Genomic DNA, 15,802 nt, shown 5'->3' with positions numbered 1-15,802 from the left:
GACCCACAGCTGCTACCACAGCTGGAAGCACAGAGCCTCCTGAGAAGCCAGTTGCAGATTCAGATGCTGCTGTTTCCTGTTTATTATTACAGTGTAAGTTCACATATAATTTACCATGTTCACTGCAGATGTATTTATTTTTATTGGATGTTCGTGCTAAAATGTATATGCCTATCATTTGGTGAATTCATAATATTAAGGTTGATATATTCTGTCTCTTTGGAAAGGAAGCCATTTGTTAAAAACAGGCAATCGTTACTGTAAGGAGGGGGGGAAATACAAAGAAGTGAAGAGGGAAAAGAGATTCTTCCAGAAACAGAATCTCCAATCCAAGCCCAAAATGTGTAAATAAGGCCAAGATTTTTTTTCCATATTTGATTTAAAGAAAAAACAAACCTCCTCATGTATTTAGTGTCCAGTTGCGAGTAACTGTATGCTATTCAAAGTGAATCCCATTGTAATAATATTTGTTATTATTTTTTAAATGCCCAGAAAACATCGTTGAGATGTGAATTTTGTTCTAGAAAATAAGTTCTTCTCTAAAACCAGAACAAAACTGTTACTATAAAGAAGGGTTACTTAACCACTTAACTTTTAATAACTCTATTAAATTATATATGGAGCTATCAGTAACATATTAGCAAACACGTTGTATCATTTACCTTATAACTCCATACTAACTTTTCGTGCCTGATTTTACACTACCCTTTAGGAAGACTTAAGAAGTCTTCTGGCCTACTAAGAACATTTTCTATTTGCAGGCACAAAAAAATGGGTAAAATTTGTTATGAAATTATTCCTAAGGAAATTCTCTCCTCTCACACAGTCAGTGAACCAGTCTGATGTTAGTACAATGGCTCCTTCTCTTAACCTGCACCCAGTGCAGAGAAATGCACCAAGTGACCACATCCCAGCAACCTCCAGCTTCTCAAACTTCTCCGGGGTACTGTGACCAGCTGGATTAATACTGTGTAACCCTGTAGGTTTGTTTACCATTTGCAAAATAAAATTAGTTTCTTCCAAGTCTATTAAATATTCATCTACATTTCGTTGTTCCCATAATCCCAAATATTGGTTCACTGACACTGACATGAAGGTGTTAAATTGGTTTTACTATCTAAAGAAGTGATAATGGTATAAAACACTCTATTATCAATGTAATTGTAACTATGCTAAACTAAACAGTGTAGTCTAAAAATGGGGATTTAAAGCAATGTAAAAGACCATGTGCACTCCAGCCCTAAGTATTCTAGAATACCAGAAAACACAAGTTCAAAGTTGCTGTCTCTATTCATAAAACATGTGCAGCTTTAAACTGCATTGATTTTGCAAAACTGAATCATTGGAGTTTATCTGATGGAACTTCTAATTGTGTATATAAAATACAGCATTGGAAGGTCATGCAAATTATCTTGAACTAAGGCTTTTAAGACGAACTGTAATAAAAGAAAAGAAGAGCATTATTGAACTGAATTATGAAGATCAGTTTGTCTTGATAAACATCAGGATGTTTCTTTATAAACAAAACAGATTTTCTTATTAATTTCTGGAATTACTTGTCATAAAGTGTATTAAGATAAAGTGGATGTGTTCTTCCGCATGTTGTGGGTTCTTTTTCAAAATAAATCCAAATATCACTAGCACAAGGTAAGGACAACTAAAATCAATTCCTTCTTTTTTAGTTTCCACTATTTTTTGTCTTACCTTGTATATTAGCATCAAAATAAATCAATAATTATTTCCTGTAATCAACAAGGAATTATGTATGTAGTAACCTATAACCTTTATTACAACATAATATAAAAGGTAATAATAATAACATTGCATACAATCATTTGTTTATAGTATCTATTTGTCATAGCAAAAATTACTTCTATATTTCAAGTACATCAACCAGTATTTGAATTCTATGCAAACACAGATGTAAGCCAAATACTGATACATTTCAATATGCTTTTACGTATCGTGAACTTCACCATACTGCTCATTCTTAGAAGACATAGGACTATAAACAAAGAAATTACATGGCCTAGTTTAGAATTACTGTGTGATTACATATGTTTTAATTTATGAAGCAGCAGCTTTGTAAGGAAATGCTTCTAGAGTTATTTTACAGCAAACATTTGCATCTGTTTTTCTAACCCTGAACCTCGAAACATTTGCATACACATTCACATTTGAACATGCAAATAGTCTAAATAGCTTCAAAAGGGCTATTCACGTGAAAATTTTTCAGGATTAGAACATAAATGCAACTTTTAATTGCTGGTCATAGAGAAGTTTTTTTAGTAGAGAAAAAAAATTACAGCCTTTCAGCTCTTACACTCCCAGTTATTTTTTCTTAGGACCAAGACAGTACAATAGAGAATTCAATGTTTCAGAGGGACATAGCCTGACTTTATTTCACTGTCACAGGACACAAAGCAGGTAGTGAAGCACCATTTGCAGAAAAGGGGAAATGCAAGTCCTTACTCCCTTACTGTCCTACTGTACTAACTGCAATTTATTTCTGTGTCTTTAAATTTTGCAATATGCTAACTTGGAAGAATCTAGCTTAATCAGAATTTACTTAACATTTTCCTCATATGTACATTAAAAATACATCTCAATTAAACCACAATCCAACTGACTACTTGCAGTTACCATCTGCCACTGTTTTTCATCAATCCTGGCTGTTAGCCTTCATTTTTAATCACTGACAAAGATGGGATATTTTTAATAGTACCTGAGTTATGCATTAAAAGATGCAATTCTAAAACCAGCAGTATTTTGTGACATTTCATGCGCAAAACATGCATAGTAGTAATTAGCTGACCACACAGTTTATAACTGATCTGGCTCGGTGTCTTCACAGATTGTGTCCCAGATGTTATTGTAAAGTTCTTATGCACATACAAAAAAAATAAAAACCACAGAAAAAACCCAACCCCCCTTTATGACGCTAATAAATAGTCTAACTTCTAAGACCATACACAAGATTTCAGTTCTTCATAAACATCTGAACTAATTTAGTAAACATTTAGAAAACTGTGGACTGTGCTACAGATTTTAAATGTGACAGCTGACAACATAAATTTTCTGGATGATGATCGAGTCAATGTTAGTGCAGCTGCAGCAACAGTAAGACATGCAAAAGCCTAAAGCTTAGTTTCAACGGTTTGAGTGCATTTTTCATAAGATTCAAGGATTGCCAATGATTTATGCTCACTACATAAATTCTGAATTGCCAATAAAAATAGGAAATAAAATGTGAACCCCTTAAAATTATTTTTGGAAGTATTTTTCAACTGCACAAATAAGGAGTTACGGCAAGGCACTAAATTATCCATTTCCTGCAAATAAATAACACTTTAAATAATAACAGTGCTTTAGAAAGGAAACAATCTCTGTATTGAAATTAATATAAATATGATTTATGTATATTAATATTTTTACTACCTAAGTAATTCAAGCAAAAATTTTAGCCTACAAAATTTTTACTAGAAGCCAAAACGTGTAGCCCTGGGAGCTTGCTTGAGCAAAGGCTGCAGGTTTTGGCCATGGTTCTTTGTAAGTAGCTAAACTCTAAAAGTGTGATTAAAAACAAAACATTGATGCTCACTGTAGGGAGTACATATCTTCGTCCATATAGCCCACAGCTTCATTTTCTGTTACCTTGCAGCACAAAGCCTATTCATGTATTTCTTACATCTATTGTAATTTACATAAATTAGAGGGTGCTAATCCTTAGCCTATGCCCAGGTAGGATGGGATTCATCTGTTCTAACTTCCAATATCAAAATCAATCATCTAGAGCCTATGCCTTAGGCCATCTATAGGATGACAAACATAGTATAGAACTCCAACTTCTTTGCAGCCAAAGGATGGATCACCCAGAGGGAGGTTCATCTTATCCTAAGGCAGGTATTGCAAAAAGCACATACAATAAATAAGCCTGAAGGCTGCCAATTTCCCTCTAGGAACTAGGATGACAAGCTCAGACTCGTTGTGTGGTCATGCTCAGATTTGCCTTGTGTTACAACAATAGTTGTAAACAATATATGATTATTTTCAGTAAACAGAAGCCACAAAACAAAATAAAACCTGAAACTAATCTTCCTTGAAATTAAGTAAGAACCAGTCAAACCATGAGCACCAATTCTAAATACTGAATGTCAACTGATGAATTATGTAACATCCCATCCTTTTGTTTCCAAAATACTGGGTTTAAGTCATTAAACAGAAACTCCCAAATTTCAGTTTCTGAAACAGTTGGCTTCTGTCCCTGCTTGACTTGTCTGTGTCATACTTAGAGATCAGGATATAAAGCATAAAGAACATGGCATAAAGAACAATTTGCCACAAAGCCTTGACTGTCTCAGCATTTAGAGAATTTTGCATGGAATTGGGATACAAAAATGCCATTTATTTTACGTGTTACTAAAAGCAGCATCTGTAGCAGCAGATAAATCATAACCATATGATCATAAATCAAGATCATAAATTGCAGGCTTTGATAGCAAGTTCTTTTTTGATTGTTTACCTCCAGGAAAAAGTCACCTTGATTGCACTAATTTCTCATTATCTTTTCCACACCTTTTCTCATCAAAGTAGAGAAGCCCTGTGTTTTATATAATTAAATACAACGTAAAACTCTCCAAGTCTTCTAAATGTACTGCAATATTGGGGAACTAATGAGCTACTTCCACTAAAGTCCTAATGAACTCCCTGCAGTAGTGTAGGATTTTGTTGGATGTTAGTACCACAGAAAAATTATGGTTTAGTCTTCTAGAATTAAGTTGAAAATGATAGACTGCTTCCACAACCTTCTCCCTCACAAGCAGCTGAAAAGTTGTAAACGGATTTATTTACTTCCTGGATTTTGTGTTCAAAACTGATGTTTCTTCTTCATGGTTATTTTTTTCACTTTTTAACTAATTAAATGTTTTAAGTCCACCTTCAAGAGCTTTGTTCAACTGTTAAAAGACTTGCCATTAAAAAAAAAAATAAAGGCCTTCTGAAGTCTGCATTTCTGAGTTCACACACCTGCTATTATTCTTCCGGTGTTCACAATTCAACTGGGCAAAAGACAGTACACTGGGGCTTAAAACAAAGTGCTGAGGTATATTGACACCAAATAATCCTTTTTTTATCATTATTTTTGAGCAATCATTCCATCTCAATGCTTCCTACAGATTCCTGTAACTCTGCAACCCATGGGGAGTGCATCTGAATGAGTATACACATGGACAAGGGGCAAGACTCAGTGTATCACAATACCTGGTAATTATTGTATTGAAAACTTCTTTGTCTAGGCTTTGATCCATAGCAACATTTTATTTCTCATTAATTACCATTTTGGCTCCTCAAATCTCCCTGGGAGGGATTTGTTAAAAGTGAACTCAAAGTCCAAACAGATTGTTTTAACCAGTTCTCTTTTGTCTTCTAACTTATTAACATGCTCAAAACATTCTTTTCAGTATTTTCATATACTGAAATCCATGATCAGTGGATATTTTAGATATTCAGTTAGATTTTAGGTACTCCTTATTACCTGTCAGGTTTTTTTGTCATGAAATACGGCTCCATATTCTGCAAGTAAGATTCTCAGTGGATTTTTAGTAGATCAGCTACTTCATAACTGAGTTACATTAGATTCCCCTGGACAAATACTAGACAGTCCTAAAATTTTTCATTTGTGGAAGTGTAACGTTAGTCTTATCTCCTGACGTCTCTCTAATTTTCACCGTATAAGTTAGTTCCATGCTAATATCCTATGATGAAGATAGCTCTAGCATAAAAATAAATGTAGTTTCTCTTCAATATACTTATCCTCTCTAATTGGATTCTTCAGTCATTTATAAACCTCTAATATTTCTGTCAATGGCTTCCTACTTGTGAATGATTCACTTTTCTTAGAGCTGTAAGCCTAAGGAAGAAAGCTACAGTCAGAGAGAACTTACATCATTTTCATTCACAACTTCAAATCTGTTCACTCTGTGCATTTCTGATATTAAGCAGTCCACTGTTGAAGCACTGGGTAATGTGCTGCACTTGGCAACAACAGACTCGATAAAATTGTCCTGCATATACTGTGTGAAGTTTGCCTAGGTTGCATAGTGAAGTGAAAATTACAGCTCTTTGTACCGGATGCACAAAGCAAGGAGTTTTAAAACATAAAAAGACTGCATTTTCGCTGAGTTCAATTGCCTCATTTCTGTTCATGCCTGTTCTGCTTCATTATCTGAAGCAGGTTCTTCATACTCCTCTCTTTGAATCTCCTTGCTCCATTTTCCTTTTTAATTATTATAATGTTCTGTTCTTTGTGTGTGTGTGCTTTGCATCTCTTTGACCATTTTCTGTCTCCTACTTCTTCCTCTCTGTACGTGCCTTCCCATCCTGCTGCTTTCTCATTTTTTTTCTCTTGTGTGCAGAAAAAAACCCTGCCACACAGTTCTTCAGCTAGTAGACAATAAACGTATGGGAACGTTGTAGAATCCTATCGTGGTGACAGTCGTTTCCATCACATCAGTGTACCACTGCAGAATAACTGCTACTGGCAGATTACAAATGGCTTAGACATACAATTGGTGGAAGAAAAAAAACCAAAACATGCAAAAACTAGTGTACAGAAGGTAAGTTCACATTTCAAGCTCCAACATCAATCTAGAGTACACCACGGGGGTTTCTTCATCACCTGCAGTCTGCATCTTCTGGACTAGTTGCAAAATCCATCTGTCGATATGCACAGATATCCAAAAACAATGCTTTGAGGACTCCCTTGATGGCTGGTTGCCTCTACTGTGCCATTTGGTTGAATTTTCTTAGTGAAATACAGGAACATGAAACAGAAAATATTGCCTGACATGCCTAGACATCTGAGAAAACCAGAAAACAGTGTTTAGTGTAAAAATGTTCACCAGTGCCTAAGGTTTGGTGCTATATATAAGCTGTCTTTTCAGAATTGACTAATTATTCCCTTATCCACACCTGCCTGGGACCTAAAATTCAGGCATCCCTGAGCTTAATCCTCCTGGAGAACTCAAAATGCTAGTTATGTTCTCAGCTCAGAATTTAGTTTCAGAAAAATGTGACAAGTGGTGGCAGAGACCTTTTAAACAACAGATCTCTTATAAGAGAAGTTGCTCAGGAAGGCAAACCCTGACTCCACCTGACAGATTAGCAGCTAGAAAGAGTATTTGAAATCTGGTACAAGTTACTGTTTCTTAATACGGTTAAAGTCCTTACTTCTCTATTCAGTGACTTTCCATCTGAAACATATAACCAGGCTAGGGAAGAAGGACCAAAGCATTTATAAGTTATCTTTGTTGGATGTGTGTGCTAAAAACCTTGGGCTGGACAAGATGACCTCCAGAGGTCCCTCTCAACTTGAAACATTCTGTTACTCTGCAATCCTCTGAGCCTGAGGTATATCTAGAAGTCAGATCTCTCTTTCTCGAGGGAAATGTTCAAACTACCACACTACTGTGCAAAAAGTGAGCAGTAGCATTACTTCACTGCCATTTCTGGAGGGAAGAAAGATGCCAGTATTTATTTCCAGACAAGTTTTCAGTCTCTGAGGTTTCTACCTCTATCTATTTTCAAGTCCAAGTATTTTCTGAGCATGATGCAGTTTGCATGACTAGTAGTCCTCAGGGAATCTCACTGCTGATTTTCTCCTTGTTGAACTTACATAAGCTTTTTTGCATTCACAAGGAGCTTCACAAATAATCTTAGATAAGTAGCTCTGTGTAATGCAAAAGAAAATGGAAATGAAAATGAAAGATTGTTCAAGGGCAAGTACCATTCGGAATTATTTAAAGTTTTAAAGAAGGTGCTCTGGAGAAAGACAAATATTGGACAATTCCAGAGTTTCATGCAGTAGAGACTCCAAACACTTCCATGCCTAGAGTTTTCATAATAACTTATATCAAGAATATTTATTTTCTTAGGTGTAAATCTGTTCTATAAGCTTTATACTTGACTCTACAGTACATGAAGTGATATATTATCAATACTATAAGAAAGTAAAAGTGTGCAGGTTATTTTTTAAGGTACAGTGTTAAGAGTTCTCAGCAGCACAAAATAAATTTTATTCTGCCACCTGTGATGACAAAAATAAATTTGTATAATAAAACGGGTATGTTTATACACACAGCTTTTTTTCTTCCAATTTCCAAAGAAAAGCCGTCAACATTAGTAATTACAAAACACAAAATTACTAAATATATTTAATCTTTAAAAAAGAATCACGATAAAGACTATTATTTCAATTCATTTAAAATGCAAAAATTTGGTAGTATACTTTCCTACTGGTACAAAAAAAAAAACCAAAACCCTGTAAAAGCAACTCCAATAACTCTGTATTACTTAAGAATCTTTATATTTACCCACGCACTGGAATATTCATATTCCTTGCAGATTTAGCAACTTCTTCAAATTTTATCATGCTTTCTTCAATTGAACAATTAATATTCATTTTGCTAAAAGATTCGGATGCTGCACCAAATACAGAGACTTCTGTAGCTCCTGCCGCAATCTGAAAAATAAAACAGAATCATATTAAAAGATTAGATTAAGCATTTAATTCTGTGCAACATTTCCAGAATGTTAAAATACATTATATTATCCATATCTAAAACATGCTTCATTCCACTTTTTTAAATCTATGGGAGACAAACAGATTGAATCAAATTTTGAGTTCATTCGCTCCCTCTTCTTAGCAATTAGGTAAACATATTTTTAAAGTGATAAATGATAAAGGTATTAAGATGTAGGAAATCATATGAAACAGTTATGAAAACAACGATTGATACTTATATTCATGTTTCAGAAAAGGAAAAGGCCATGTAACCACTGTGAAATATCCATCCTCTGTACAATGCCTGTTCTTTAGGAATACCATCAAGTCATTCTCATGCTTAGGAAAGCTCTTGGCCTCCATGTGCCTAACGTGGCAACAGTAACCAACAGGGATACCCTTATTAGAGCCAGCTCTAGGATCGAGGGCGCCGCTGACCTTTGTGTCATACTTGATATGGATAATACAGAAAATGTGAGAGTCTGCTGAGAAAAAGTCTCAGAGCAAATACCAGTCTAGAAAACGTGTAAATGTGGTGACTTCACTGAAGGCACAATTAGCCTGAGCTTGTACTCAGTACCTCTGTACTCAGTAAATGAATTAACATGAGGCAAACTACAATGCTGAAAGCCAAATGATAGCAGAAGAAAACATTCAAGCCTAGGAGGAGAGCTAATTAATTAATTTTCACTCTCCGGTGAGAATAATACTCTTGTTTTATGAAAAAGAATGGAGCTTTTCCCTTTACTCTCTGCTTCTGCAGAATAATGTCTAAGCTTCAGCAACCCCTACAGGAACAAATACCCTTTCAAATAGAGGAAGGAACAAAAAAGCTGCAAGAAAGAAATCAGCCATCATCTACAACTATTTTTGCATTGTTTTCCTTTCATTATATCATTAAGTAATGGTATTAGAAACACAGCAGATTTAATTTAGCTCATACAAGCTGCCATTGCAGACAGTTGTGGCACTGTGAATCTGACTATTGATAGTTAACTTGCCTATGTACAGGATTCTGTTTTAAGAGATTTCACATGCGGTATAGAAACTGAATGATAGACTACACCACAAATGGCCATCTAGCAGTACGCTTTCCGCATACGGCTTGTCCTATATCAGGACAAAAGCATAAAAGCATGAAAAATTTTCAGAAAATAAAAAAGTGTAAAGATACAACTATCCAAGTCTATGTTTTAAGACTGAACTGCTCCACCCTTCAGAAACTTTTCTAGGACCAACAATTCAAAGTTTAAGGAACTGTCTCTAAAGAGACAAGCATCATTTACAGGAACTTCCAAAGACTGTTTGATCAATACTTCCATTAAAATATGAATACACAGAGCTTAACATCACCCTGTGAATTTGTCCATTTTTCTCAACGAAAGCTGCGTTGTTAATTAAAAAAACCTAAAGCTTAGTTCTAACAGGACAGGTTACATGACATTCAATATCTAGTTTACGGTACTGATCTAAGTGTCTGAAACGTGAAAGCGGTAATTGTGGACATCTATGACGGCACTTACAGCAGAATGAAAACCTTGAAGGTTAGGTGTGAGAACAGGATATTGGACTCCAGGATGTCGCTCAATGCCCCTCATTACTTCTTTGTGATCTGCCATCTAAAATATATAAATAATTTGTATTGATCAGCAGTTATTTTCTGATTTTATATAGCTAAGCAGAAATAGGCTTAGACTGGTTTTGCATTCATTATGTATACAGTTCATTCAAAAAGTTCAACAACAAAAGGGGTTAAATTGATGTTGTATGAGCACTCTTTTTGTTGGATTTCTTAATTTTTGAGTATTCAAGTCGTAAGCTTTCCAGTTCTATAAGAATACAGAACTGGGGCTAAGGCTTCTACGGTGTTTCTTTCTGTGTGTATCTGTAAAAACATCATTTACACCATGAATTGATAAGATTTGTGATCATGCTAATCATCAGCTATTATTGCACCTTTACACTTACCTCAGTGGACTCAATAGCTGTAATTAAGAATAACTGACATCTTTAAACCATCCCAACACTGAAAGCGTAATCACAAGTCTATCCTTAAAAATAAAGCAAAATCCAGTTCTCTGCATAGTGTAACATTTTAATACACTCAGAATTTTCTTTCAAAGGAAGAAAATACTTCTTTATTATAGCAAAGGTCAAAAACCATTACTTTATTCAAGCATTTGTTTTCCTCAATCTCCCCTCGTAAGAGAAAGTCTGCCTTTTTAAGCTATTTTTATAGTTTTCTAATTTGAGATTAAATATAATCCATGTACTAATCAAGAAGATTAATCAAAGACTTACTCATGTAATAAACTGTAGATTCTTTAGACAAGCACATTTTCTTTAAAGAAATGGTGGAAAATTGAGTTTATTTTTAATGGTGTGCATGTCTGAAAACAACAGTTAATAAAACATATCCCTCATATTTCATGTGTTACAGATTTTGAGTTTTAAAAAATGAATATTGTATTTTAAAAGAAAACCTCCAAGCAATTAAATTGGATTTCTGAATCTTTCCACACCGATGAAAAGTCCTTTGAGGATATAAAAAGATCTATGAACTACAAATCTTTCATTATTCCATATTTTCAAGAGATAGTTTATTGATAGCTTTGCACCACCACAATTCTAAATATGTGATATTAAATTGTATCAGATTAGTAAGTGACAATACTACTGGCAACCTGGAATCTTTCTGTCACTGGTTTCCTGCTACAAAAAGGAATGGATTACAAATATCAGAAAAATGCCTGTATGCCTCCTCAAACGTAAGCCCGACACGTTTCTATTAGAAAGTGGATATACGGAATGTAAAGAGTATTATAGCCAGACACAACTCATTTCTCATCAGGAAACAAGTGATGGCACAAAGCAACTTTTTGTATTGTGACCACCTAACATATCTGATAACCTCCCAGAAAAACACTTGGTAATGCCTTAGTTTTCTAAGAACAAATTTTCATTACTTAATTAATATAAATAGTAGCTACTTTTCTCAGGACAAGAAATAATGTTTGAAACCAAATGATTAATTAAATGGCAAATGCTAGTAGTAATTCCATGCTTAAAAATTAAAACCTGATTTCAAATATACTAGAAAACCAAAATGACACTTTTTCAACCACTATAAAGCTGCCAGATCCAACTAATATTATATGTACTACATTTGTCCCATTACTATTTTTCCTGTAAGTAAAATCCCACTTTAACATATATTGCATGTTAAAAGATTTTAAATTGTAATAAAATATTTCTTTTCCAAATGTCTTTAAAAATAAACTTTCTAATGGTATCTATTTATAATTTTTGGCTGTATAGGTTATAGGTGTGGGATCCTGTTTTATATGGCACCTCACTACTGTGGAACTTTTTCTTTCAGCTTTTTTCAGTAAGAAAAAAACTCTGCCAAAAAAAATAGTGGATGGGAAACCATAAAAAAGCTTTAAAATACTAAAAAAAGAAACATGTGAATGAGTGATCTAAACATAATGTGAATTCTATTCCCATGACCTACAAAAAGAAAAAAGAAATAAGCAAAGTCAAAACTGCATTCCCTTTCAAAGCAGCACAATCTTATCTTTTAAATAAAAACCATTTTAAATAAAAATTAAGCCATTAAAATAAAGTTTTCACACATGAATTTCTGATGAGATTATTCATTTTATAAAAACTGACAAGCGTCTGCTAAATTGGGTACCCCAATGGCTTACAGGAAAGGGAAATAACAAGAAAGTGAGAAATCCACCTTTTCTTTAGACTTTTCCTTCTAATGTTTAAAACCCTACATTACTGTCTGTTGCTTAACTGGCAAAGTTTGATGGCACTTGGAAAAACAGCCCAGTTGCTTCTAATGGACACAATAACATTGCCTCTTCCACCAAAGAAATTCTGCATTATCTCTGTTGTCTTCTCCTTTCCTGTTATCCTTCTTTTGGACTCTTCCCTGGTGATCCCAAGAAGACTGAAATAAATCAAAGGAGCCCCTCAGAGCACTGCACAGTTTGCTCTGCTAACTCATGCATAAGAAAAGGTATGATTGTACTATGTTTTTCTCAGAGGAAAGTCGAGAATACAGTCCAGGCCCAGGAGTAATCTATTTACCATAAAGTAAATACTTTATATATGTTTTGACAGAAGACCTGCAACAAACAATGTCAAAAATTGAAGTATTTTCTGAAATTAATTAATTTAATGTTTTACTTTGTATGGTCCTTACTAACGTAAGTATTCAAATGCTTCTATGCAAACAAATGTGTAATTTCTTGAAAATCAGTTTAAATTATGTAGACAAGTATTGACTTATTTCCTTACTTGTGGGGAATAATTAAGTTTTCACAAACAGAAGCTACATAGTATACATCAGGACTAAGCCTGAATTTGCAGAGTTAAATCTCAAATGAAAATCTAGCACTCCTAATGCCAATGTAGTTTTGCTGCTGACTTCAGAAAGTCTAGGATTTCCGCTAAATTGTACCAAATGTAAAAATTAATTTGGGAAAAATAATGAGCAAATGATGATAATTCATCAGAACTCAGAATGGCTGCTGCTAGAGTGCTGGATCTGCACAATAAGTAACGCACCTAACTACTACTACATATACTAAAGTCCCACATTTAGATCTTCCAAACTCACTTCCAAATGTGGAAAATTGAATTTCATTTAGGGAAAAAGAAAATAAGGTATGCTACCTTTCTTTTGTACACCGATGACTATTAGTTCTTAGAAGAGTAGAAAAGATGTAGGATTAATGATGTGCCACCATCCCAATTCTTAAGTTACAACTGTATGTTTACATAAAGCGCAAAATAAAATGTGCAGGTATTTTCTTTGCCTCTGTTCCACAGTACAATGTTAACACTGGTTGTAAAGAACTTTCTCTATACTATTAACTGCAAAAAGTCACTGCCTCTTGGTGAGCAAACTCAAAGTCAGGATCAAATCTGCAACATCTCTCCTTAACTAGAATCCTTCAATATAAGAGTGTCTGTGTTTGTATGTGTGTGTGTGTGTGCTTGTGTTAGTGTTTGGAAAAGCAGGACTACACGGTGGATAGGTATACAGAAATGTAGGAAGTGCAGCAGACATTCAAAAATGGTGTTTGTCTTCTGGGAAGTCGAGTTTCCATGACAGTCCACACATCCCCCAGGCCTGGGGAATCTACTACCATAGTTTGATGCTAGGGAGCACTCCTGAGAAGTTTACTCAGTATGTACAAGCCCTGTCCATCTAGGTTTTCCGGCCCTGATTCTAAGTCTCTGAATTGGTGTTGTCCCCTCCGTTATGACTGTTACGCTCAGATCAGCCCCACTGCTGTTTGTCTGGATACACAAACCCAGTACTCTGCATCCCAGCTGCTTCATATTCTCAAATCTTTATTATTATGTCTACACTCAGCATCCTATATTCCAGTTGCCATTTACTCAGGCTGTTGATCCATCACTCCCACAACTCTTATCCCCACTCACTGTCCTGTGAGCAATTCTTTCACTCCCCATTTACTGCTGTCCCTTGCACAGACATACACACTCCTACCCTTATGCTGCAAGGGGCAAATTGGGAATCACCTGCTAAATTATTTATGTTTGGAGAGCAATGTCAATATTTAAGATTTCTCACACCCAATGGAGTAACCGTGGCAAATTGTACTCCTAGCATTTCTGTTGATCATGGCCTGGAGTGCTCCCCTCCTAAGAGTTTAGCTGCCACACGAGGCCAGCTCATCATAAGACAACAGCAGCTTGTGAGGCTTCAATCAGCCTGTCAATAAAAGCTGGAAAGCAGAGGAGTAGAAGGGCCCACAAACAGATCTGTTAAGAAGTCTTAACATAGCCTATCCTCCTATTTCACTCAACTTCACAGCAACTATTAATCTGAGACCCTCTCATACTTCCTCCCTGCCTGAGAAACAGTGCAGCTGCACAGCAGCAGCCAAGTCTATGCTTGGCCATGTACCTTACTGACTGGATTGTGACTGTCCTAGATTTGACTTCTCAACTTAACCTGGGACCTGTTGCATCACTGCAAACTCATCTGAGTACATGTACTCTTGGCTGCCCTGGTTACCCCCACCAGACTTGCTTTACTCTCTTGGACTGTTGGACTGCCCTTTGGTCAACAAGGCCACAATCTCTGCTCCCCTTGTATCATGCTTGGCTCCCAGTTTCCCTTCCCTTCTGGAGCAAACTGCTGTTGCTGCTGCTGAGTTAGGGATCTAAACAGCTTTCTGGTCAGCTTACTGGCTTTTTTTCCGTTTTGAATACTATTTAATAATTAGCCAAACTTCAGCTGACCTGAACAAAACCATGAAACTTGAAAACTGAATGATGTCTGACAACAGCATCCCGTTTTACACATAAACAACATTATTTCTGTTCCATTTTCTTGCATAATTATACAGGCTATACTACTGAAAAATTCCATTGCATGGAATGGCATTTAAATTGAAATAGTTCTGAAAGATGAAGATTTTACATACCTGAGGCACCCACTTGGATGAAACAAAACTGGTCACTTCTATTGCAGGCAGGCCTGTTTTGGAAAGCTGGTTGATTAACTCAATTTTGATATCAGTTGGGACTATCACCTACAGACATAGAGACATACTATAGTAAAGTATTTCATGTGGTAAGAAACTTATTCTAATATATTCTCATATATTCGGTATTGAGAATATAATCCAATATATTCTCAATACATAATCAGTACTTTAAAAAAAATAGTTAACTATACTCATACATTATATCATAACCATACTGTTTCTTCACAGTGGCAAGTTACTGCACAAGGAAAGCACCAGGCAGTACACACAATCCTACTCCATTTTTAATCCAACACAAAAGAATGAGGAAGAACTTCTGTGTAACTGGTTATAGAACTGGCCTCATTAATTGTTAGTAACCAAGCACCAACCTCGCCAAGCAGCAGCAAAGGAAATCGTAACACAGAATAGGCGAACCAGAATAAAATGGGGGCAAAACAGCTCCACAGTGAAGCAGAGTAATTTCATTCTGTTAATACTGCTAACATCTTCGATGTCAATAGCACTATACGTAGGTAGGCTTATCCTCCTGTTTGTGGAAACAGATGGCTGTTTTGATACATACACCCTATTTTACATAGTCTGTTTCAATCTTCTTCCACACTTCCAACGTTCTTCCATGCTTCCATGCTTCCCTTACCCACCTTCAGGCAAATAATATTACCAAAAGAGTAATTTCTTTTTTTTTTTTTACCATGCCTGT

General features: G+C 35.4%; 1 protein-coding gene across 1 annotated transcript in view; it reads right to left on the bottom strand.

Annotated features, from left to right (window-relative positions):
• Nucleotides 1-15,802, bottom strand: part of LOC104496912 (3-hydroxymethyl-3-methylglutaryl-CoA lyase, cytoplasmic-like) — a gene marked incomplete at its 3' end in the record, with an annotated part of 26,709 nt that overhangs the window by 9,375 nt on the left and 1,532 nt on the right. The window contains exons 3-5 of the mRNA XM_010140102.1: nucleotides 15,037-15,144; nucleotides 10,084-10,179; nucleotides 8,370-8,518 (exon numbers count right to left, since the gene is read on the bottom strand). Coding sequence (XP_010138404.1) covers nucleotides 8,370-8,518; nucleotides 10,084-10,179; nucleotides 15,037-15,144 — 353 coding nt within the window. The remainder of the gene's footprint in view (nucleotides 1-8,369; nucleotides 8,519-10,083; nucleotides 10,180-15,036; nucleotides 15,145-15,802) is intronic.

The sequence above is a fragment of the Buceros rhinoceros genome, unplaced genomic scaffold (genome assembly GCF_000710305.1).
Source record: "Buceros rhinoceros silvestris isolate BGI_N320 unplaced genomic scaffold, ASM71030v1 scaffold5567, whole genome shotgun sequence".
NCBI lineage: Eukaryota > Metazoa > Chordata > Aves > Bucerotiformes > Bucerotidae > Buceros > Buceros rhinoceros.
Note: the sequence above shows the minus strand (reverse complement) of the source record. Positions and strands in the feature narration are given on the sequence as shown.